This window comes from Thunnus thynnus, chromosome 24 (assembly GCF_963924715.1).
Source record: "Thunnus thynnus chromosome 24, fThuThy2.1, whole genome shotgun sequence".
NCBI classification, from domain to species: Eukaryota; Metazoa; Chordata; class Actinopteri; order Scombriformes; family Scombridae; genus Thunnus; species Thunnus thynnus.
Genome location: NC_089540.1, coordinates 19,691,809 through 19,714,963, shown reverse-complemented (window position 1 = coordinate 19,714,963; position 23,155 = coordinate 19,691,809). Strand labels below are relative to the sequence as shown.

Genomic DNA, 23,155 nt, shown 5'->3' with positions numbered 1-23,155 from the left:
GGAATAAACCTGAGCCAGTAAGTGACTGAAGAAAGTAACTGAGTCCCATCCTCTTGTAGATCCCTCTGGTGGGAAATAGCAGGAAAAAAAATTAGCCTGTACTGCAGTTCCTGGTGTTCCAGACATATTCCTATTGTATCATCCATAGTTTTATCCATCATGTTTATTTAATCAGGATACCAACTCCTCCTGAAGCTTTTTTGGCTCTTACATGTAACTTCCTATTGTTACCAAACCAGGAGTAGCCTGGAAAATCAATCTGATCATTACGTGATAGATGTGTTTCATTTAGTAAAATGATATCAGTATTTAGAGTCTGCAGTAATAAAATTCTGAGTTTACAGTTCAAACTAATCCAGCCATTAATGTTCCAGTGTGCCAGGGACAAATAAAAAGGATCAGCTGTGCTTATGGGTTGGGCAGATCCTCCTCAGCCTCTCCCACTTGCAGCAGATGCACTTGCTTGGGTGGCAGCAGCAGCAGTTTCATCAGACGACCACTCCCCAAGATATAGAAATCCTTTCCAGCCAGTATCTCCTGGAGAAACAACTTAAAGTTGAGCTCAAGGATCTGATCAGTATGGGACTTGGCTGATCTCAAATAATCCTTTTTTTAAACTGGTTGTTATTCTTCAGCTTTTGTTTACACCTAAGCACTGCCACTTTATCCTCCACCTTACCGAAGGCGACATTCACTACTCCTGGGCCAGGTCCTCTTGCTCATATTCTTAGTACTCCAATAATTTCTGGTGCAGGATCACACTCCAGCACAATCTCTCTTATTTTTTCATCCAAGTCCTCTCCATTTTCGTAAGGTAGGCCCATCATAACAACTGACATGTCAGGATCAAATTTATTAGCGAGTATGAGGCTAGTTGTCTGTATTTTTTTTTCAAGCAAATCCAGCTGTGATTTTAAGATACCAATTTCCATATCAATACTTTCCCTTATTTCTTTAACTGACTTCTTGAGCTCAGTTTTCATAGTTTTTTCCAACCAACCGTGCATGCTGTCCACTTTGCTGTTGAACTGTCTTTCAGTGCTATTCATCCTTGTTTTTAGTAGCTTCATCTCCTTCAGCAACACATTTGCCGCTTTGTCCTCATCTTTGTTCTGCGCCCAGTGGCGCATGTTCATTGATTTTTCCGCCATGGTAACTATTTATCAAGTAATTTTTAATTAGTTTTTACTAAGTTTAGTCTCACACACAAACGTACATCTGGAGCCCGGCAACCATTTTGGATCATCTATAAAATGCAAGGCATGGAATTATGGGATTGTTTGCTGGAAGCCTGGAAAATCATTCGGCTCATACATATAATATTTTCTTTTATTGTAAATTCCTTCTTTTTTTCTTTTATTTTTATTTAGGATCACTTAATTTTGTTAATAATTCTGTTACACACCACAACAACACCAAGGCAGGTTCCTTGTACATGAAAACCTACTTGGCAACAAACCTGATTCTGATTCCGTTTTTCAACAGCAGTGATGGGTTGGACAGTAATGTCAGTACCAATGACAGGAATGGGTTGAGGACATTAGAGAATGTCTTACATTCGATTGGTGGACCGTCCGGGTCCTGGGGTCTTACCACTATGAAGGGAAGAGATTGCAGCAGATTTCTTGAGAAGTTATATCCCTCTCCAGCTCCTCCCAATAAGCCTGGTCCATACTGGGGATCTGCAAACTTAAATTGATAAATTTGGGTTCTGGGCTGTTGCCGAGGAATATAAGGAGGAGTAGAACTCCTTGAAGCTGTCGTTAATCTCTCTTTCGTTTACTGCAACCTCTCCTGAAGAGGTTGTAAATGCTGTGATTAATCAGGATGCCTCTATCTTACAAATCTGGTGGGCAAGGAACTTTCTGTTTTTGTCACTCTGCTCGTATATTTTGAATTTAGCTGGCATGAGTAATTTCTCTGCCCCACAAAGCCCCACTCTAATGGCTCAGCCATCATATGTATAGGCATTCCTCACACAACAAACAGACAAGCAAACGGACAAAACAAAAACAAGGAAAAATGTGATATTAATAATCATAATAACAATTATGATAATAATATTAGTGTAAGTAAATGGACACAAGAGACTCAAACCCTGTGCATGAAGTTCAGGTCTGCTGAATATACAGTCAATGGGAAGATTAGTGCTGATAGCAAGATCTTATGAGTATACTTACACTGACAATTGTGATGGTGGAGTAAGTCAGGACTTAAGTCCGATATGAGCAAGTAATTTTAAAGATAGCACCAGTGGAGTTGGCAGTAAGGTCCAGCCAAAAACAGTGGATAGTGCAAGTCATTTAACCAAATACCATATAGTAGCTGAGGAGAAATAATAAAGTCCTGCTTAAAAGAGAGAAAATACGATATAAAAAAGAAAACACGCTCGAGGGTAAAGCAAGTGATACCAAAGTCACTCAGTACTATACAGAAGTTACTGGCCAGTCCAGTTTACATGAAGTTAAGTGTTATTTCTTCATGTAAAGGTGAACGTACAGCATGTTGCCACCTCCCTAGCAGACTTGAAGATGTGTCTCTTACCATAATGGATCAGCCGAATAACGAAGGACACTTTCCTCAGCAATGGCGCCCAACCTGGAAGTCCCCTTATGCAGATTTCTATTGTTTTCTTTTGCTTTTGTTGTTGAATTATTTAATACCGCAGATGATTTTACAGATTTCTTCTAAATGTGGCTAAAAACCGTTGTACCTGGACAGACAAATATTCATAGTAGGTTCCTCGGGCACCAGTTTTAGGCTAAAGAGCAGACTGGTCTTTCTGGTGGATACTTTGATGAACCACTGTGAAGTCACATTTTATGACAGGAGGCTCCTTGATTTTGTGTAGTTTCAAAAAATGTCAACATACCAAACCATAAATGTGCATGCAGCACTCTGATAAAAGTACATCTTTGTTCTTACTTTTGGCAAAACCTTCACTCTTCATAAACACATTAGAATGTTTTTAACATTTAGATCACACTGATGAGGTAAAAACATGCTGCTGAATCATCCCTCAGCTGCTGCTCAGTTGAGCATCCACTCCCATCTGGCTGGATGCTCAACTTTCTGGAGCTCCCTGATTCAGTTCATCTTTTAATTAGTTAGTTAGTGTGGAGACAATTTTTTTGTTTTATCTGACTGCACACAGCAGGACTCTCAGACTGTCTGACATGTGTGCTGTTTTGTGTGTTTGCAGGCTGTCAGGATGTCTGATCACAGAGGAAGGCTGTGCTTCTCTGGCCTCAGCTCTGAGCTCCAACCCCTCCCATCTGAGAGAGCTTGACCTGAGCTACAATCATCCAGGAGACAAAGGAGAGAAACTGCTGTCTGCTGGACTGAAGGATCCACACTGGAAACTGGACACTCTCAGGTATGGAGAGACAATGTCTGATAGAGGAGGAAGAACTGGAAACATTTTCTGTAAATGTTGAAAGTTAAAACTGATTTGATTCAATCAGGGTTTAAGAAGGATTGGGATACTGGATTCAGATTGGATCAAAGTCTATCAAAGCCCAACCCCACATTTGAACAGAATAATAAAACAGTAGACTAGAGAGATGTAATGTCCATGTTTGCATGCTGAAAGAGAACGTGCTGCTCTGACCCCCCTCCTCCTTTCAGGCTGCAGCCTTCTGGAGTCCGATGGTTGAAACCAGGTCTGAGGAAGTGTAAGTGTGTTTTTCATTTGATTCATGAAAACAAAGCAACCTTCAAACTGTGACATCACTCACTCACATCCTACTGAGGATGAAGATGATGTCATCATCAAATAGATGATAGATCAATAACTGCAGCTCTATTGTGTCTCATTCTCTCCATCAGATTTCTGTCAACTCTCATTGGATCCAAACACAGTAAACAGAAAACTCAAACTGTCTGACAACAACAGGAAGGTGACACCTGTGGAGGAGGATCAGTCATATCCTGATCATCCAGACAGATTTGATCACTGGCCTCAGCTTCTGTGTAGAAATGATCTGACTGGTCGCTGTTACTGGGAGGTTGAGTGTAGAGGAAATGTTTTTATATCAGTGAGTTACAGAGGAATCAGCAGGAGAGGAAACGGTAATGACTCCTGGTTTGGAGCGAATGATCAGTCCTGGAGTCTGAACTGCTCTGATGGTGGTTACACTGTTTGGCACAATAACAGTGGAACATCCATCCTTTCCTCCCCCTCCTCCTCCTCCTTCTCTGTCTCTAACAGAGTAGCAGTGTATGTGGACTGTCCTGCTGGCACTCTGTCCTTCTACAGAGTCTCCTCTGACACACTGATCCACCTCCACACCATCAACACCACATTCACCCAGCCTCTGTGTGCTGGGTTTGGGCTCTGGTTTGGCAGGTCTGGTTTAATATCTCTGTGTTCTCTGTAGGAGGGAGAGTCTCCTCCTGTTAGAGAAACTTTCTCAAGTTGTGTAGTCCCAACCTGATCTCTCACTGCTTGTAAATGCAGTTTCTAAACCAACATGGTTTCCACATGACTGACAGTTTGTTTGTCAGTCACATATAAACACATTTAAAAAGCTGTAAAAAAGAAGCTGATGTTCTCAGAGCAGATAGCTCAGTCTGTCAGAGGACTGTTCTAATAATAACCTGTACATTATTAATAGTTATATTGTTTATTCACACACAGTTTAGCGCAGGGTCAGTTTCTCATTTCTACAACCTTCACACAACTCAACTTTGAATGAAAAGTCACATTTTGATATAAATCATCAACATTAATATTTATATTTAGAAAATGTGCTTTGGACAAGAAGCAAGTGTTTTCTCCTCCAGGAAGAAAACAGTGAAACTTGTGAGATTTGTGGATATAGATAGCAAATGTGAATTTAGTAAAAATTAAGAAGAAACAACTAAACATCTATCTTATTAATGTCAGAACACATCAGCATTCTGGAACAGCATTTAGGACTATTGTGACACTCAAACCAATCATTCAATGAAGCAGGAAGCCAAAGATGTAAAACTAAAACCTACTATGAAAAAACCACAGAGTTCACTTTATTCATTTTACTGGGAAAATTTCACACCCTTAAAGCCAAATTCTGGAGGTCTTGCCCATCGTTTGAACCTCTCAGGATTTAATTTAGGAAATATTTTGAGTCTATCAAAATTATAAACAGTAAGACATGTGCTCATACAGTTAGTAGCCTATGCTACAAGAATTTGTTAAAGAAAGTTGATTTTATTGCTGACCTTTATTGTTTAATATAATTGTCTTCTTATATTTTTATTTATGTCTACTATTACTACATTTAGCCTATGCTGTTGCCATGGTGAATGTATCGTCTTATTGAGAGTGAAGTCATGTTGAGAGGGACCTGGCTGCAGACAAAATGGCAGACTCATATTTAACAGCTTTCATTGATTGTTGAAGCAGAGCTGCAGACACACAGATTTGCTTAAGTCACTTTTGGGGTATTTACATAGACTTACATTCATTTCCTGGAGACTAACCCTAACCATAACCTAACCTTAAACTAACTGTAAACTAACAGATTTTTAACCTGTTGGAGGTTTTTCAGTATTTTATCATTTTATTTTTATAAACTATATTCTGTTTATTTACTTTACTTTATAAAATATTTGTGTTATTTTATTTCTGTTTGTTTTACTCATCAATCTATTTGTGTTTAATCAGGAGGAGAAAAAGTACAATATGTTTAAGAAAATAAATAAAATAAAATAAAAGTGGAGAATAATTAAACGTTTACACACAAATAAACATGTTTTTTCTTTTTGTCGACAGAAATATGTTTTTGAGAATAAATATCTCTAATTTAGATTTGTTTCAGTTTTTGAAGAGTTTTATTAAACAATAAATGTATAAAATATAGTGGAGACAAATAAAAAGATCAAATAGTGATTTAAAAAAACTGCAACAGTTTAAAATGTGTCTCAGCTCTGCTTGTAGTTCCTGCTCATGTCCACCAGGTGGCGTCATTTGAGCAGAAACAGCAGCTGATAGATGAAACTCACTCAGTGGACTTTGTTACTGTTTGAAGGTTCTTATGTGCCTTATTTCACATCATTTCATATCAATAAACTAACATCTACAGTTGTTCTAATATAAATAATGTCAGGAACTACAGGACACAAACACACACTGTTGTTTCTTTGCTTTTTATCAACATTTAATAATCGATCAAGCTGTTTGATTATGTGGCTCCTCTTGTTTCGCTCTTTGTTCTCTTCATTTATCAAACATTTCAATAAAGTTCTGAGAAAAAACAACAGCGAGTGACGTCATCACATTTCTGACCAGATCGATCACAACGTGTCAGTAAGTTGTGATGGATCGATCGATCAATCCTGGATGAGTTCTGACCTCAGATCATATGTGTTTCATGTTCAGGAAATGTTGATAATAAATCTATAAAACACACATTAGTGCTAAAATAATGCAGTAAATGTGTCATAATGTCAGTGTGAATATCTTATATATATTTATACTAATCTGTCTTCATTAACTGACAGCATGCAGTTTATCTTTTCACCAGCAGAGGGCGCCAAAGCTTCATCAATGAAGAGTAATACTCCACCTTTAATGCACATATTAGACACATTCCAAATGTACTGATCAATAATCAATCATTATTCCTCCAGTTATGATAAGTGAGTCACATGTGATAATAATGTATTTGTATGTCTTGTATTTTAGTTGTAACTTTAATGGGAAACAGCTGGACTTGATGGGAGTAAGTGTTGTTTTTGTTGCTTTACACCCCCCTGACATCGACTTGTTTCCCCTGATAGGTCACTGAGAAGTCCTTCTTTCCTCCGCTGACTTCCTGCTGTTCACATTATTCCCTTCATATTAAAATAATCAACTGAATAGTCAAATATGCTTTACTGATGTGACGCTCCAGGACTGAATATAGTGTAATGGTGTGTTCAGTCCAAACCAAAACCATCGGCACAGGTCAGAATATGTGAGCTGGGAACTTTCAGAAAGTGTCCACTGACGGGACTCTTCTTCTTCAACCTGTAAACACGTCTGGAAGGTCATCTTCACACTGAAACATGATCAGGTGACATTAGCAGCTCTGGTCTGAGGTTTAGCAGTTTTGGATGTTATTGATCAGTAAGTCTCAGGATCAGCTGACAGAAGAGACTCTTTGGGGGTTCAGTTCTGGGTTTGAAGGGCCTGAAATCTCAGTGTGTCTTGGGAGCTCAATTAACGGAGGATCTTTCAATCCCTTAAATGCACCTGTTTCATGAACTCCAGCTTTCAAACATTCAAACAGCAGCTGAGTGTTTGTTTGTTCATATGAGGAAGTTTCATGTCTTAGTCCAGTATATGACATTTGATCATCATGTTAAGCTAAGTCCAGTCCTGTTTTCTTCAGTGAAGAAATATCGCAAAAATAAGACCTATATTGCCCCCTACTGTTCTTGAACAATTAATCCACACATTCATTCTCTCCCAGTTAACCTACTGTAACTCCCTCTACACCTGCCTCAGTCAGTCTTTTCTAAAATGTTTACAGTTAATCCAAAATACAGCAGATAGACTTCTAACCAGAACTAGCCGTAGGTCCCACATTACCCCTGTTCTTGCGTCCCTCCATTGGCTTCCAGTAAAATTCAGAATACACTACAAATCCTGCTGATTACATATAAAGCACTCCATGACCTCACCCCTACCCACATTTCTGATATGATATCATATGAGGCCCGGACTGGTCACATCTATTCAGATCTGTAGGCATGCAGTGCCCCTCTCCCTTTCATCGCTTTTGACCTGATGGTAAGATCCGTGCCTGTCGTGACATCTGATTCGTCCAACGCACTTAACCTCCTGCATCAACATCATCGCCTCAAAACTTTCCACTGTGCACAACACACAGATATGCAGCGTTTTCCTGCCATTATAACACTTAGACGCAGCGACTAAGCTGAATGAACAGGAAAAAAACTATACTGAGAGTTTTCTACCACTGTTATTCCTTCCTCTCCTCTACTCCCTGTACTCCTGTCACTGACTGAGGGTGGAGCTCAGCCACATCCTCTCACATCATCATCATCATCCTCATCATCATCTGCTTTGCTCGCAGACTCTCATCCACCACCAGTATGTTTTATACAACCACAGCGCAAGTTGGGCTAATGGTGAAATGATACGAACAAGCTAACACAAAAGCTGTCTGTATGTAGCCGAACTGTTCAGTTTGTAACGCAGCGTTTTATTAAAACTAGTCAAACTCTTGTAAACTGAGCTATTGACTGAGACAAAGCAGCCCCTCCTCCCTCTACCAGCGGTACCTGCAGGCAGTGAATCACATCAGCAGAGGGAGGAGGAGGAGGAGGAGGAAGGTTCATTCTCTCTAAACTTCACTCAGGAATATTATTTAGTTTACTATTACTACTAAATGTTAGATTCTTTCCAGTGAGATGTTATTGAGTTTGCATCGTGACATTACTGTTGCTGCTCTACAAACAATGTTTTGTTATATTTAAAATATAAATCAAATCTAATCCTGTTCTTAATGTATTCTTTTTTTAAATGATGATTTAAAAAAAAAAACTCAAGCCATTAGTGATGAAAAAGAGCTGATAATGAACTGGAGTGATAAGAGTATTGATAAGAAAGATAACATTCTGACCAAACCCGTCACAGTGCACCTGCATGAGGAAGTTTCATTTCTCAATCACACTTCGACATCTTAGCTTTACTCTGACTGAGACTCAGTCCAACCAGTCAGACTGCATAGTACACACACACACACTGATGAAGGAAGAAGAAAGAAAGAACTTCTGCTCTCAGAATTTGTCCTCTGCTCTTGGATTTTTTGTGCAACAACCCTGTCAAAATACCCCAACCAAGGGGTAAGCGCAAGCAGAGGCTATTTGAGTGCAAGGGACAATATTACAAAATTTGAACGTGAAATCAATAAATTATGCTCTCAAATTGATATACCACGCTCTTGAATAAAGATAGGGAAAAAGCTCCATATAAACACTGGAATATTTTTTTGTTTCATTTTTAAATCAATGTATGTACAGTAAGTACGTCTGTGTCCAGAGATCAGCACAGTGCACATGGTCAGTGCAGGAACACACAGGTGACTGACAGTCTTGTTTTCCATCAGACATTCTTTTCCACAAATCTCGCTGCTGTGTTTGCACTTTGCTGTATTTCATCCAGCAGATGTGGAAGTTTTTTTGTTATTAACCATGTTTTCAAAGCAAAGTCTTTCTGGGTGAATGTATCTGTAGGTCGTATATGTCTCTGATTTTGGGGGGGGGGGGGAATCAGTCACAGGGGTCAGAGGTCAGATTATCTGCTGCTGAGTGTTCTCTGTTTAGGGCCAAATAACATCCCAGTTTGCTCTGGTTTGTGGTTGATTCTTTCCAATGTGTCAGATAGTTTGTTTGTTGGCTGAGGGGGCTTCTCTCAGGGTCTCTGTAGGTGGGGGCTTTGTTATGGAGCGTGTCAGGGTCACTTTTTTACAGGAGATTATAACATTTAAATGTTATAAAGGTTTTTATGATTAGAGGGTATCATCCTAATTCTGCTCTGTGTGTATTATCTGGAGTTCTCTGTTGGATTCAGAGAATGGATTTATAGAATTCTTCATGCAGAGTCTCAGTTTGGTGTTTCTCCTATTTTGTAAAATCTTGGTTGGGGAGTGGACCCCCCCAGATCTGCATCCATGAAGGGAAATAAGTTATATTACAAAGTCCAATATTTTAAGCCAGATTTGAATTGGGATGTTCAACTTGATGTTCCTTTTGATGTAAAAACACCTTCTTGCCTCTCAGGTCGTCATTCACAGAATTGTTGTCACTGGTCAATAATTAATTAAAGATGATCATCAGCACATTGAACAGAGTTTGTCCAGTTAGTAAGATGTAGTCTGTAGTAGTATGATGTAAGTAAATCACATGTGATAATATTAAAGCTAAAGATGTTTTACAGATTAATTGATCGGACTGGTTAGTTCATGTTAATGTTTGTCAGTGATTCATGAACTCCAGCTTTCAAACATTCAAACAGCAGCTGAGTGTTTGTGTTCAGATGAGGAAGTTTCATGTCTTAATCAGACTTCAGCATCTGAACTTTACTCTGACTGAGACTTGGTCCAACCAGTCAGACTGCATACTTTGATAATGAAGATATGACACACATACTGATGAAGGATGAGAAGCTGCGTCAGTTAAATTAATCTGATGAAAATGCAGCTTTAACTGAAGCACAAAGCTGCAACAAGACACAACAGACCTGCAGAGTGATGAAGTTCATGAGAAAAAGTTCAGTAAGTGGAGTGTGATTTCTCTACATTTAAGGGACATGGTTTTCTCTAGTTTGTGGGAAAGTCACTAATTATATCAGCTAGAGAAATTCATTGATTATGAATGTGTTATTGTTGGATGGAGTTTCTTTAAACCATGTGGTGGTTTTAAACAGTCGTCATTTCAAACAGAAATATCACCTTCTAAACTTGTAGTTTTTTGTGTCTGTGTGAGAAGAAACTCTGAAGAGTCAAAAAGTTAGATTGGTGTGAATTATTGATTTGAATTCTGACTCTGTGATGGAGATTATTTCCATCTGATCTGTGATGTGTTCTGTAACAGAAGATGAAGAGCAATTATTGATGAGAAGAAATAACTTTACAAATGTTATAAAAATATATTTTATTCCTGTCAGTTAAATGTCTTGAATCTCATGAATCTAAATGTAACATTCAGCTTCTCTTCACATGAACGTCATAATGAGTTATTTTTTCTAACAGCACACAGTTAAACACTAAGAAACCATCAATTCAACAATAAATATACAAATACATGAACAATAAATGAGTGACGAACATCCATAAAGTGTCATCATGTTGTGAGTCTTCCTACCTGTCCCTCCTCCTCTACAGGTGGAGCTCTGACTCGTTCCAGGAATCAGCTCACCTGTGGCAAACACTTTTCTGACAGACGTGGAGTGGAGAGTCTTTGTCTTCAGCAGTTTGGATGTTAACTGTAAGTTTGCTTTGTTTCATTGTTGAACTTTCTCTTTAGTAACTTCAGGGTTTGTTTCTTGCTGTATGATGTTTTTATTTCATCAGAAAGTTTGGAGAACTCTCATGTTGGAAGATAAATCTACAAGTTGGTAAATGATTGATTTACTGGAATCAAACAATATTAATGAACAGCTGATGATTATTTCCTTTCTTCAGCACTCACAAATCAAACTAAATCTACTTTTTTAAGATTGTTTCCAGCAGTGTAAAGTCCGACACTACAGTAAAGGCCTGCTACTGTTTCTTGTGAAAGCTTTAAAATATAATGTAGTGATCCAGGGCTGGAGAACATCTCTTCATATTCACAGATGTTCCAGAAACTTAAAACATTTCAGGCTAGTCTTCCTCAGTGACATTTTTAATTTTTATATCTTTTAAGCATTTTTGGCATATATTTTCCATCATAGTTTTTGTAAATGAAATGAACTCTGTTTTAATGCAGTAAGACAGTGATGTTGTGTCTGATTGGTCAGTTTCTTTCCTTTTGTAATCAAAGCTCATCTGTAACAGAATTATCAGATATTCCGTGCCTGCAGGTCAGATCTTTTCAGATCAAGTAAAACCTGCTCAGTGTTTGTCATCAAAGTGTCCGAAGAGGCAGCAAAAGATCAGAGTGAGACATCACTGCTTCGCATCACTGACAGTATCAGGTTGCCATCATCACATTCAAAACATTTTATGTAAAATAATAGTGTTACTTACACAACAAACTGAATTTCAGACCAAATCTTAGAAAGAAAGAAATCCCATGAAAAGTAAATTATAATAATTTGGGCGACACTTTGAAACAGCTGATCTGCTTTTGCATCCTGCTCACTCTGATTTCTCTGTTAAAATGGAGGATCATTCATAATCATTAAAATAAACTGAAACTATTTACATGTTGTTTATTGGTGTTGAATTGACTGAATATTAATGAAACTGAGTCAGCGTGAGTCAGTGAATGTAAATCCTCCTCCATGCATCATGTATGCTGCTCTTCACTTCACTGCAGCTTCGTGACGCCATCTAGTGGACTGATAGTAGAAATACAGCAGCTGATGGCAGCTTTCTCTGCGTCACACTGCTGTCTGGCTGCATTCACACTGATATATAACAGAAAATAACAGCCAATCACAGGAGGAGCAGCTGATATTTAGGATTTGACAGGAGAAATGATGTAAAGGATGATTTGTGTTTCCTCTTCAGATGAAGGTAGAAAGTGTGTGTGACTGATGTGGATGTGACTTCAACAGCATGGATCAGTGTGAGGACAGAGAGGAGGGAGTCCCTCCCTCTAAAAGCTCTCTGTGTGGAGAACATGACAGCCAGACCAAAGCTCAGAGGTGAGATGAGGATCTCTAACTGTCCATCACTGTTCTCCACCATCATTATTCACACTCAAAGCTCTGTGTGTGTTTTGTAGAAGCCCAAAGCTACAAAGATCAGACTTTGCTGGATTTGAACCTGAAACTGAACTTGAACCTGAACCCAGCTGTGCGTCCTTGAAGAGTGATTGGTCAAATAATCGCTCCATTAATTTAAAAGGACAATCTCCTGCTGCAAAGGATTTAAATGTTTTTATTAAAGGTTTTTATCAAAAATCTCTTTTCAAAGTGAATCACAATTTATGAGAAAAGCAGCTGCAAAATGAAACATTTTTGGCTGCAATAATCACAAAAAAAAAAAATGCTTGGAGGGATGTATTGGTAATTGAACCTGAACCCAGCTGTGTCCTTCAAGAGCAACCGGTCAAAAAAATTTGATATTCATTTTAAACTACAACATTCACTCGATAAAAAGTAGGTTGCTCTCAGTATTAAAATCAGGTTATTGGACAATATCAGGTAAAATCTAAATAAAAGGATAAATAGTTCTGTGATCCAAAAACAAACACACCCAGAAACTTTTTGACTATACTGTATTAAAATGATTCTGCCCCCAAAATCTCTCTCTTGATTATAACTCAGTTCCTGTACTCTCATTAAAAGTTGGTAGTTTCCTTCTCAGAGACCAGCAGCTGTGGTCAGCTTGGGTTCTTGTCAGTTTCAGACACTGTTAATATTAGTCACTGGCAGGATGAGCTAAAGGAAGCAGTGTGTTAACCACATCAAACAACTGCAGGAGAACCATTAGTATCACTAACAGGAAGGGCTGTCAACAGAAATGCCTGCAGAACATGGAAAATTATCCAGACAGCTGCCCAACAGCAGAGCATGTTTACTAAAGGCCAAACAAAATATGTTATTTACAATTATTCATTTGGCAGACGCTTTTGTCCAAAGCAACATCCAAATAAGGTACAATGCAAGGCAGCAGATCAAGGAGAAGCCTTAGAGAATAATAACCCAAGCATTCATTTACCACAAGCTGAGATTTAAGGAGTTCATGCATCTGCGTCCCTGGCTGAGTGTTAGCTTCACCCCTCCAGGTGCTGCACACTGCATTGAATATAGCTCTACTCATACAGTTAATCATGTTTAAGTTTAACAGTTAATTCATATAAAACTACCTGGATACTACTGTGTTGTCTTCAGTATCAGTGTTGTCTGGGTGCTGAGCAGAATTTATCTTGTGTTTCTCTCAGGAGGAAGCTGGACAAACCTGAACCCAGCTGTGTGTTCATGAACAGTGATCGGTCTATGGGTCGTCTTTATAACTTCAAAGATGGACGCCACTCTGATGAGGATTTCAAACTGATAACAAAAATGAAAATGATGTGTTTTTATCAGAGCTCCTGTTTTTAAACCTTTACTGACCCAGATGAACTTCTCTGAGCAGCATTCACATTCACACAGTCAAACACATTCATACTGGGAGCTGCCCAGTACAACCAGTCTGATACAACAGTGGCTCTGGCTGCCTTGCTCCAGGGCACTTCAGCAGTGTGCAGTGAGGGAGGAAGAGCTTCATGAAGGGTTGGAGAGAGCTGGTGGGACTAATCCACACTGACTCTGAGCTGAAAGCTACAAACAGACAGCTGTTGATTCTAAGTGGGATCAGCAGGTCCAGTAAAGCTTTACCACTCCAGAGAGTCATCTGATTCTATGTTCACATCCAAATATGTCAAGGTCGCTTGTGTTTGTCTCTATGTGGACAGACATAGTGTGAACTCATTCTTCATGATTCCTCCACAGAGTGGACCAGGAGAGCTCAGAGGTTCCCAGTGGTCAGTCTGCCCAGCAGCATCAAACAGACCTGGACTCCATATTTATCGTCTGTACATGCACAACAACTACTTTTACATCTATTCTGTTCACAATCATCTCCATGCTGCACTTTGTAGACCAGTGGATTGTCAGTCTGTCCAACATGGATCTGATGTTTGTTTCATGATTTTAGTTTGATTGTGTCATTCATATAGTATTCTGTTCCAGCTGCTGGAGGAGAACATCGTCACTTTTGTGAGGAACGAGCTGAAGAAGATGCAGAAGGTTGTGAGTTCAGATTACCCAGAATGCTTAGAGAGTCAGAGGGAGGATGAGGAGGTGTTGGACGGTGAAGAGGAAGAGCAGAGGAGGAGCAGCAGAGACGCATTTCTGAAGATCACACTGAACTTCCTGAGGAGAATGAAGCAGGAGGATTTGGCTTACCTTCTGCAGAACAGTAAGAGGATTTCTATAAGGATTTAACATGCTGGATAAATGAGACATTTTCTGATGTATTACAAGATGGAGGAACATATGCCAGTAAGCACACAAAAACATCACTGTGATGTATTGCCGATGTAATCAAAATGCGTCAGGAGATGAGAAGCTGCCAGCTAGGCAGAGGTAGAGGGCCTGACACATTCTTTCAGAGACTTCCAAACTGTTGTATCTGTAGTGCAGGAGTAGGATATTCCACATTGTATGGGAGAAAAAACATTAAACTGTAACAAACAAACAGAAAAAAGTTCCACTCCGGGCAATTATTAAAGGCCCCATTGTATGGGCTGTGGGAAAACATACCACAACAGCTAAACGTTTTTCCTTTGTGAATGCCTGAATGTTGTTAAAACAAAATTTTAAACTGTTGCTGGGCATGGGGGGCATGCCTCTTGGGTCGACGACAAAGGCTGTAGCAGAGGTCCAGATAAGTTAGCAGCTGGCATAGAAGGACCTGGAGGAGGAAAGGCTAAGGATCCGTCTGTGGGCACAGTTTGAGGCTGAAATTGCTAATGAGGAGGGAAACCTGGAAAAGGATACAACGTATTACTAGATCAAATCAAAGCAGCCTGAAATAATTTTAAGTGGAAAACAGCAGTGATGATATAAGCTGGAGTTGAAGACAAATTAATGAAATTAATATACCGCTTTTACCCCCACCATGATTGTACCAACCAAACATCAAACACATACACTATCATCAATTTTCTCACCACTGAAATGCTGTTCTTTTAATTGCTTAGGTAGTTTTACTGAGTTTCTTGAGCAGCTTCTCTCCTCGACTGAAAGTAGGATGGCCTTAGTATAGCGACTGTCGTTCAGACACTGCTCCCTCAAAGTTAACCAACTAACAGTACCTGGTTTACCAAACCATCAGTATCTTCAAAATAACAAAGTGATTAGCGATGAACCCAGAAACACACAACAGTTACATTTCCAATCATGACAAACAATGACAAGGTATAAAATATATAAACAGAAATGACTTGTAATCACATAATTAAGTGTGTTTGCAGATGAGAGATTTTACCACATGATACAGGGATCTGGCAAGTGGAGTTTTATTTTAGGGTCTGCCTGAAGAAGTCTGCCAGAGAAACAGAACCTGATGTTCTAGCATCAGCAATCGAAGCTGCTCCATCAGCCCTCTGGACAGACAAAAAAAAGTACTTAACAGTACTGTCACAAACTGGGCCATACGGTCATGACAAAGAAGGGAGATGCACACAACAAAGCCAATTAATAACCAATTTATTTAGAAAACAAGTGACTTAAAGAGAAAAACCTAACCTAACAATGGCATGTGTAGTCAGTGAGATCAGTAGTGTAGGTGAGTGCATGAGTGGAACAGTGTATGGATGTAGTGTTGTATGGTGCAAAAAAGTAAATCAAAATGTCAACCCAAAAGGTGTCTCAGGGAGGAGAGCACACCAGCAACTGCACTCCAAGAAGGTTTTTGAAGAGGCACTGGCACACAGAGCCCCAGGTGTTGCCAGTGTTCCTGATGACGCTGCCACACCCACCTCCAGTACCTGCAGAAACAAAGAGCAGCCACACAAATTGAAGCCACAGGCAGACTGGGCAGAGAGGGTTGTAACAGTACTAAGAGTACTTCACATTAAATACTCTATTTCACAATAAAAGAACAGCAAAAACAATGACCAAAAAGACTTAAAAATAAACATTTTGTCTAAAGAATAGCTGACCTTAGTGGAGGGTTTGGCAACCTCTCTGGACCTCCTCAGCCGTGACAAGTGCTAAAACTCACACATCAGTGAATAATGACATAAAATTGAATACAGGAAAATGTATTTCCATGGCATATTTCAGACATGTGAATGAAATGTGTGAGTGAATTTTATAGTCAACTTACCTCTTGCAGTTTCTGTATGGTTGCCTGTCTTCTTTGGTCCAGCAGACTCTTCTCCTTCCCATCTGCATACACACAAACACACATACCCCAAACATTAAAGCAAAATATATAATATAAGCACTAACAGCTTGTACTGAAAATCTAATATGGCCCAATTCATTAAAAAAAACACAGGATAATAACTTTTCCAGAAACCTGCATAAAACCATAGGCTAACAACATTAACTCTGTATCAAATAAGCAAAAAAATTATTAAATATGCAATCCACAGATCACAGTAGAGTTAGAAACCATCCTATATACACACGTTGCAAAATGCAACCCAAACATTTTTTTGCTTCAAAATGCCTGTGGATCAACTGGATCAACGTAGCGATCTTGTGCAGACCTTGCAGCGACATATATGTGCTTACTGGGATGTTCATATATGCATTCCTTTGGGGAATTAAACTAACATATTTTCTTTATTAATTAATAAATTAAATGTTATTTCTTGTGTGTTCTTTCAGACGCTCCTCCAGGGTGTCAGCATAAACTCAAGTCTAACCTCAAGAAGAAATTCCAGTGTGTGTTTGAGGGGACTGTTAAAGCTGGAAACCCAACCCTTCTGAATCAGATCTTCACAGAGCTCTACATCACAGAAGGAGGGACTGCAGAGGTCAATGATGAACATGAGGTCAGACAGATTGAAACAGCATCCAGGAAACCATACAGACCAGAAACAACAATCAGACATGAAGACATCTTTAAAGTCCCAGCTGGAAGAGATGAACCAGTCAGAACAGTGATGACAAAGGGAGTGGCTGGCATTGGAAAAACAGTCTTAACACAGAAGTTCACTCTGGACTGGGCTGAAGAAAAAGTCAATCAGGACATACACTTCACATTTCCATTCACTTTCAGAGAGCTGAATGTGCTGAAAGAGAAAAAGTACAGCTTGGTGGAACTTGTTCATCACTTCTTTAATGAAACCAAAGAAGCTGGAATCTGCAGGTTTGAAGAGTTCCAGGTTGTGTTCATCTTTGATGGTCTGGATGAGTGTCGACTTCCTCTGGACTTCCACAACAACGAGACCCTGACTGATGTTTCAGAGTCCACCTCAGTGGATGTGCTGCTGACAAACCTCATCAGGGGAAAACTGCTTCCCTCTGCTCGCCTCTGGATAACCACACGACCTGCAGCAGCCAATCAGATCCCTCCTGAGTGTGTCGATATGGTGACAGAGGTCAGAGGGTTCACTGACCCACAGAAGGAGCGGTACTTCAGGAAGAGATTCAGAGATGAGAAGCAGGCCAGCACAATCATCTCCCACATCAAGATGTCACGAAGCCTCCACATCATGTGCCACATGCCAGTCTTCTGCTGGATCACTGCCACGGTTCTGGAGGATGTGTTGAAAAGCAGAGAGACAAAAGAGCTGCCCAAGACCCTGACTGAGATGTACATCCACTTCCTGGTGGTTCAGGTCAAACTGAAGAATGTCAAATTTGATGGACAAGCTGACACAGAACCGCACTGGAGTCCAGAGAACAGGAAGATGATTGAGTCTCTGGGAAAACTGGCTTTTGAGCAGCTGCAAAAAGGCAACTTGATCTTCTATGAATCAGACCTGACAGAGTGTGGCATTGATATCAGAGCAGCCACAGTGTACTCAGGAGTGCTCACACAGGTCTTTAAAGAGGAGAAAGGGCTCTACCAGGACAAGGTGTTCTGCTTCGTCCATCTGAGTGTTCAGGAATTTCTGGCTGCTCTTCATGTCCATCTGACATTCATCAACTCTGGAATCAATCTGCTGGAAGAAGAACAAACAACATCCCAGAAGTCTGAAACTAAACAAGAATCTGTAATGACACAGCTCTACCAGAGTGCTGTGGATGAGGCCTTACAGAGTCCAAATGGACACCTGGACTTGTTCCTCCGCTTCCTACTGGGTCTTTCACTGCAGACCAATCAGATTCTCCTACGAGACCTGTTGACACAGACAGTAAGTAGCTCACAAACCAATCAGGAAACAATCGAGTACATCAAGAAGAAGATCAGTGAGAATCTGTCTGCAGAGAGAAGCATCAATCTGTTCCACTGTCTGAATGAACTGAATGATGGTTCTCTAGTGGAGGATATCCAACAGACCCTGAGATCAGGAAGTCTCTCTACAGATAAACTGTCTCCTGCTCAGTGGTCAGCTCTGATCTTCATCATACTGTCATCAGAGAAAGATCTGGACGTGTTTGACCTTAAGAAATACTGCGCTTCAGAGGAGGCTCTTCTGAGGCTGCTGCCAGTGGTCAAAGTCTCCAACAAAGCTCTGTACGTACACAGATAGTCAGACTTATTCATCATTACTTTAATACTCTATCTTTTCAACAGGAGAGAAAAATTAATAATTTCTTAGCTGTTTTTTCCTTTATATTTCCTCTCCAGTCTGAGTGGCTGTAACCTCTCGGAGAGAAGCTGTGAGGCTTTGTCCTCAGTTCTCAGCTCCCAGTCCTCTAGTCTGAGGGAGTTGGATATGAGTAACAACAACCTGCAGGATTCAGGAGTGAAGCTGCTGTCTACAGGACTGGAGAGTCCACACTGTACACTGGAAACTCTCAGGTCAGGATTCATCAACCTGTTCAACAGATGAACATTTAAAATTTAAAAGAATGATATTAGAGGAGCAATTAGAGGTTAGAGAACAATTCAGATCAATAGATCATTACATAGCCTGTCAATTATAAAGACATACAAACACATAAAGTGAGAGAGATGCATAGAGACAAGCTTAAAATATGGTAAAGCACACGTATACATGCAGAGGGGACACACATAGACAATACATGGGTAGCCAGATTACATAATGAAATAATGATAATAGTAAATTGAAAAGAGAGGGGGAGGGAAAAACATAAAGAAATGTTTTACATGAAAACCAAGAAAGAATTGGTTAAAAATCAGTTTTCGCAAATCAAGTTTTATAGGGGTCCCAGATTTTAGAAAAAATGTTGGATTTACCCTTAAGTGTTTATCTGATCTTTTCTAAACCTAAAGATATCATCAGATCTCTAGCTCAGTGTTTGAATGGTGGAGTGTCAGGCAATTGCCAGTTTAAAAGATTGACCCTTCTCGCAAGAAGCATAGCCAGGGCCACATCCCAAACTGAAGTCCAGACAGGGGTAGGTTTAGTGGTACAACTCCAAATAACGCAATGCATGGAGGGGGTTGAATATTCATGTGGTGTATTTTGGAGAGACATTTGAATATCCTGTCTCAAAATTTTGCCACTAAAGGGTAGGCCAAAAATTGGTGGTATAAAGAATCAATCTTACATCTAATACAGGTAGGATCAAAATTGGGTGCAATATGACTTATCTGTGCCCTGGACCAGTGAACCCAATGGAGTATTTTGCACTGTATTAAATGATGTCTGCCATTAAAGGATGATGAAAATATCCATCCCACTGCACCATCCCATGTATTATTATCTAGTTTGTCACCTATATCAACACTCCAAACACCTCTCGCTTGCAACATCGATGGGGTCTGGAACCCAGTTAAGTTGCTATAGATCTTCAAAATCACAACTCTTGAGATATCAGTCATTTGAAGGATGGTGTAGGAGCCATGAATGGATTAATTGTCAAATTTGAATGAACTGCAAAGTAGTAATTTTTGTGTGGTTTATATGTTGGGTTATTTTGGTTTATTTATTATTGCACAGTATCACGGTGATTGATAATCAGGTCACATGGATATGGGCGGTGATATCCTATAGTTAATATAAGCACCTGTTCACCTGCATGCCGGCTGGTAAGAAAGAGACAGAGGGTGAGTGGGTCGCTGTATTTTTTGTTGACCGCTGTTTTACACCTGATCGCTGTGATTATTTTTTATTATACTTTAAGCATGTTTCAATAAGTTGAACCTTTTCATCAATAAAAGTTATTAAACCTATTTTTTGATCTCAGCGAATCTTTTTTGGTAGCGCATCAAACAGCAAAACAAGGCCCAACCTCAGCCTCTCAGGGACTTTTACTTTGTCTCCAGTAGTTGCCACAGATGGAGTCAACTATAACGGGCAAGGGTTTGGAAGGGAAGTTAGGGGTATTATTTCGAATGAAATTTCTAACTTATAGGTATCTACTGTAAAGTGATGTTTAACTGGAAGATGATAATTGCTTTGTAGGTGTGCAAATGAGGCAAAACGACATGTGATATATGTTAACATATAGTTGTGATAGTGAGCCAAGGCCCAGAGTGTGACAGGCAGCAAATACACTATCATGTACGGAGGGGGGAATAAAACATTACGGTGAATTGGGCCAAGCAGAGAGAGATTTTTAAGTCCAAATGCCAAAGATTTTTAAGATTTTTAAAGATTTTTAAGTCCAAATCTTAAAGATTTGGGCTCTGTTCTGATTTTTTTGTAACGAGACCAGAAGATCTTCCACATACAGCGCCACCCTCTGTTTGCAGCCATATCATGAGATCCCTTTAATATTCTGCTCTGAATGAAGAGAGATAGCAAGAAGTGTGATCGGTATCATGAATAAGGTGGAGAAAGGGGCACTGCCCAGTGCCTCTATTTAACAGGAAAGAAGCTGAAGAAGTGTTGTTGGTGCATATGGTAGCTGTGGGAGATTAAAGAGAATATTAAAGAACATTAAAGAATGCTTACCCGTTTGATAAAGTTCCAACCGAATCCAAAGCGATTGAGTGGTCCCACTCAGCACAGTCAAAGGTGTTTTCCGTGTCGAGTGAGATCACAATCTCTGGATCGTCTAAGTCTGTAAGCAGGAGCCAATGGAGGAAGCTCGCCCATGGCACCCAACCCATAAGTCCTTCCATGCAGATTTTTTTGTTTTCTTTTGTTGTTGAATTATTTAATACCACAGATTATTTTACAGATTTCTTCTAAATGTGTCTAAAAACCGTTGTACCTGGACAGAAAAATATATTGGGGGTTACTTGAGCACCAGTTTCAGGCTAAAGAGCAGATTAGTCTGCCTGATGATACTTTGATGAACCACTGTGAAGTCACATTTTATGACAGGAGGCTCCTTGATTTTGTGTAGTTTTAAAAAACTTTAACATACCAAACCTGAAATGTTCACACAGCACTCTGATAAAAGTTCGTCTTTATTCTTCCTTTTGGCAAAAGCTTCACTCTTCATAAACACATTTGAATTTTTTTAACATTTAGATCACAATGATGAGGTAAAAACATGCTGCTGAATCATCCCTCAGTTGCTGACTTTTCCCATCTGGCTGGATGCTCCACTTTCTGGAGCTCCCTGATTCAGTTCATATTTTATTTAGTTAGTTTGGAGACAGTTTGTTGTTGTATCTGACTGCACACAGCAGGACTATCAGACTGTCTGACGCGTGTGTTGTTTTTTGTGTTTGCAGCCTGTCAGGTTGTCTAATCACAGAGGAAGGCTGTGCTTCTCTGGCCTCAGCTCTGAGCTCCAACCCCTCCCATCTGAGAGAGCTTGACCTGAGATACAATCATCCAGGAGACAAAGGAGAGAAGCTGCTGTCTGCTGGACTGGAGGATGCACAGTGGAGACTGAACACTCTCAGGTATGGTGGGAGTATGTCTGATAGAGGAGGAAAAGCTGGAAATATTTTCTTTGTCAGAGCTGATCACTGATCTCAACTGAATCTTTGACTTTTTGTTATTTCTTATTGAAGTTTCCTGTAAATGTTGAAAGTTAAACCTGATTAGATTCAGTCAGGGTGTCAGAGCAATTGGGATACTGGATTCAGATTGGATAAAAGTCTATCAAAGGCCAACCCCACATTTGAACAGAATAATAAAACAGTAGACTAGAGCGATGTAATGTCCATGTTTGCATGCTGAAAGAGAACGTGCTGCTCTGACCCCCTCCTCTTTTCAGACTGCAGCCTGCTGGAGTCCGATGGATGACACCAGGTCTGAGGAAGTGTAAGTGTGTTTTCAAACTGTGAAATTACTCATTTACATCTTACTGAGGATGTAGATGATGTCATCATCAAACAGATGATAGATCAGTAACTGCAGCTGTATTGTGTCTTGTTCTCTCCATCAGATTTCTGTGAACTCATAGTGGATCCAAACACAATAAATGAAAAACTCAAACTGTCTGACAACAACAGGAAGGTGACACATATGTGGGAGGAGGTTCAGTCATATCCTGATCATCCAGACAGATTTGATGTCTGGCCTCAGCTGCTGTGTAGAGATGATCTGACTGGTCGCTGTTACTGGGAGGTTGAGTGCAGAGGAAACGTTCACATATCAGTGAGTTACAGAGGAATCAGCAGGAAAGGAGGCAATTATGACTGCAGATTTGGACTGAATGATCGGTCTTGGTGTCTGGACTGCTCTGATGATGGTTACTCTGTCTGGCACAATAATGAAAGAAGAATCTCTTCCTCTTCTTACTCCTCTGTCTCTGGCAGAGTAGCAGTGTATGTGGACTGTCCTGCTGGCACTCTGTCCCTCTACAGAGTCTCCTCTGACACACTGATCCACCTCCACACCTTCAAAACCACATTCACTCAACCTCTGTATCCTGGGTTTGGGTTCTTGACTATCAAGACCGGTTCCTCATTGTCTCTGTGTTCTCTGTAGGAGGGAGAATCCCCTCTAGTTAGAGAAATCCTCTCATGTA

General features: G+C 39.9%; 2 protein-coding genes and 1 long non-coding RNA gene across 3 annotated transcripts in view; 2 read left to right on the top strand and 1 right to left on the bottom strand.

Moving 5' to 3' along the window:
* Positions 1-6,243, top strand: part of LOC137177472 (NLR family CARD domain-containing protein 3-like) — a 43,230-nt gene extending 36,987 nt beyond the window's left edge. Inside the window, exons 10-12 of the mRNA XM_067583812.1 lie at positions 3,203-3,376; positions 3,628-3,674; positions 3,829-6,243. Of these exons, the coding sequence (XP_067439913.1) occupies positions 3,203-3,376; positions 3,628-3,674; positions 3,829-4,379 (772 nt within the window). The 3' untranslated portion in view covers positions 4,380-6,243. The remainder of the gene's footprint in view (positions 1-3,202; positions 3,377-3,627; positions 3,675-3,828) is intronic.
* The window catches only part of LOC137177474 (NLR family CARD domain-containing protein 3-like), an 87,815-nt gene that overhangs the window by 19,103 nt on the left and 45,557 nt on the right, over positions 1-23,155 (top strand). Inside the window, exon 2 of the mRNA XM_067583817.1 lies at positions 10,878-10,980. The gene's annotated coding sequence lies outside the window, so the exon portion shown is untranslated. The remainder of the gene's footprint in view (positions 1-10,877; positions 10,981-23,155) is intronic.
* The window catches only part of LOC137177500 (uncharacterized), a 51,206-nt gene that overhangs the window by 22,368 nt on the left and 5,683 nt on the right, over positions 1-23,155 (bottom strand). The window lies entirely within an intron of this gene.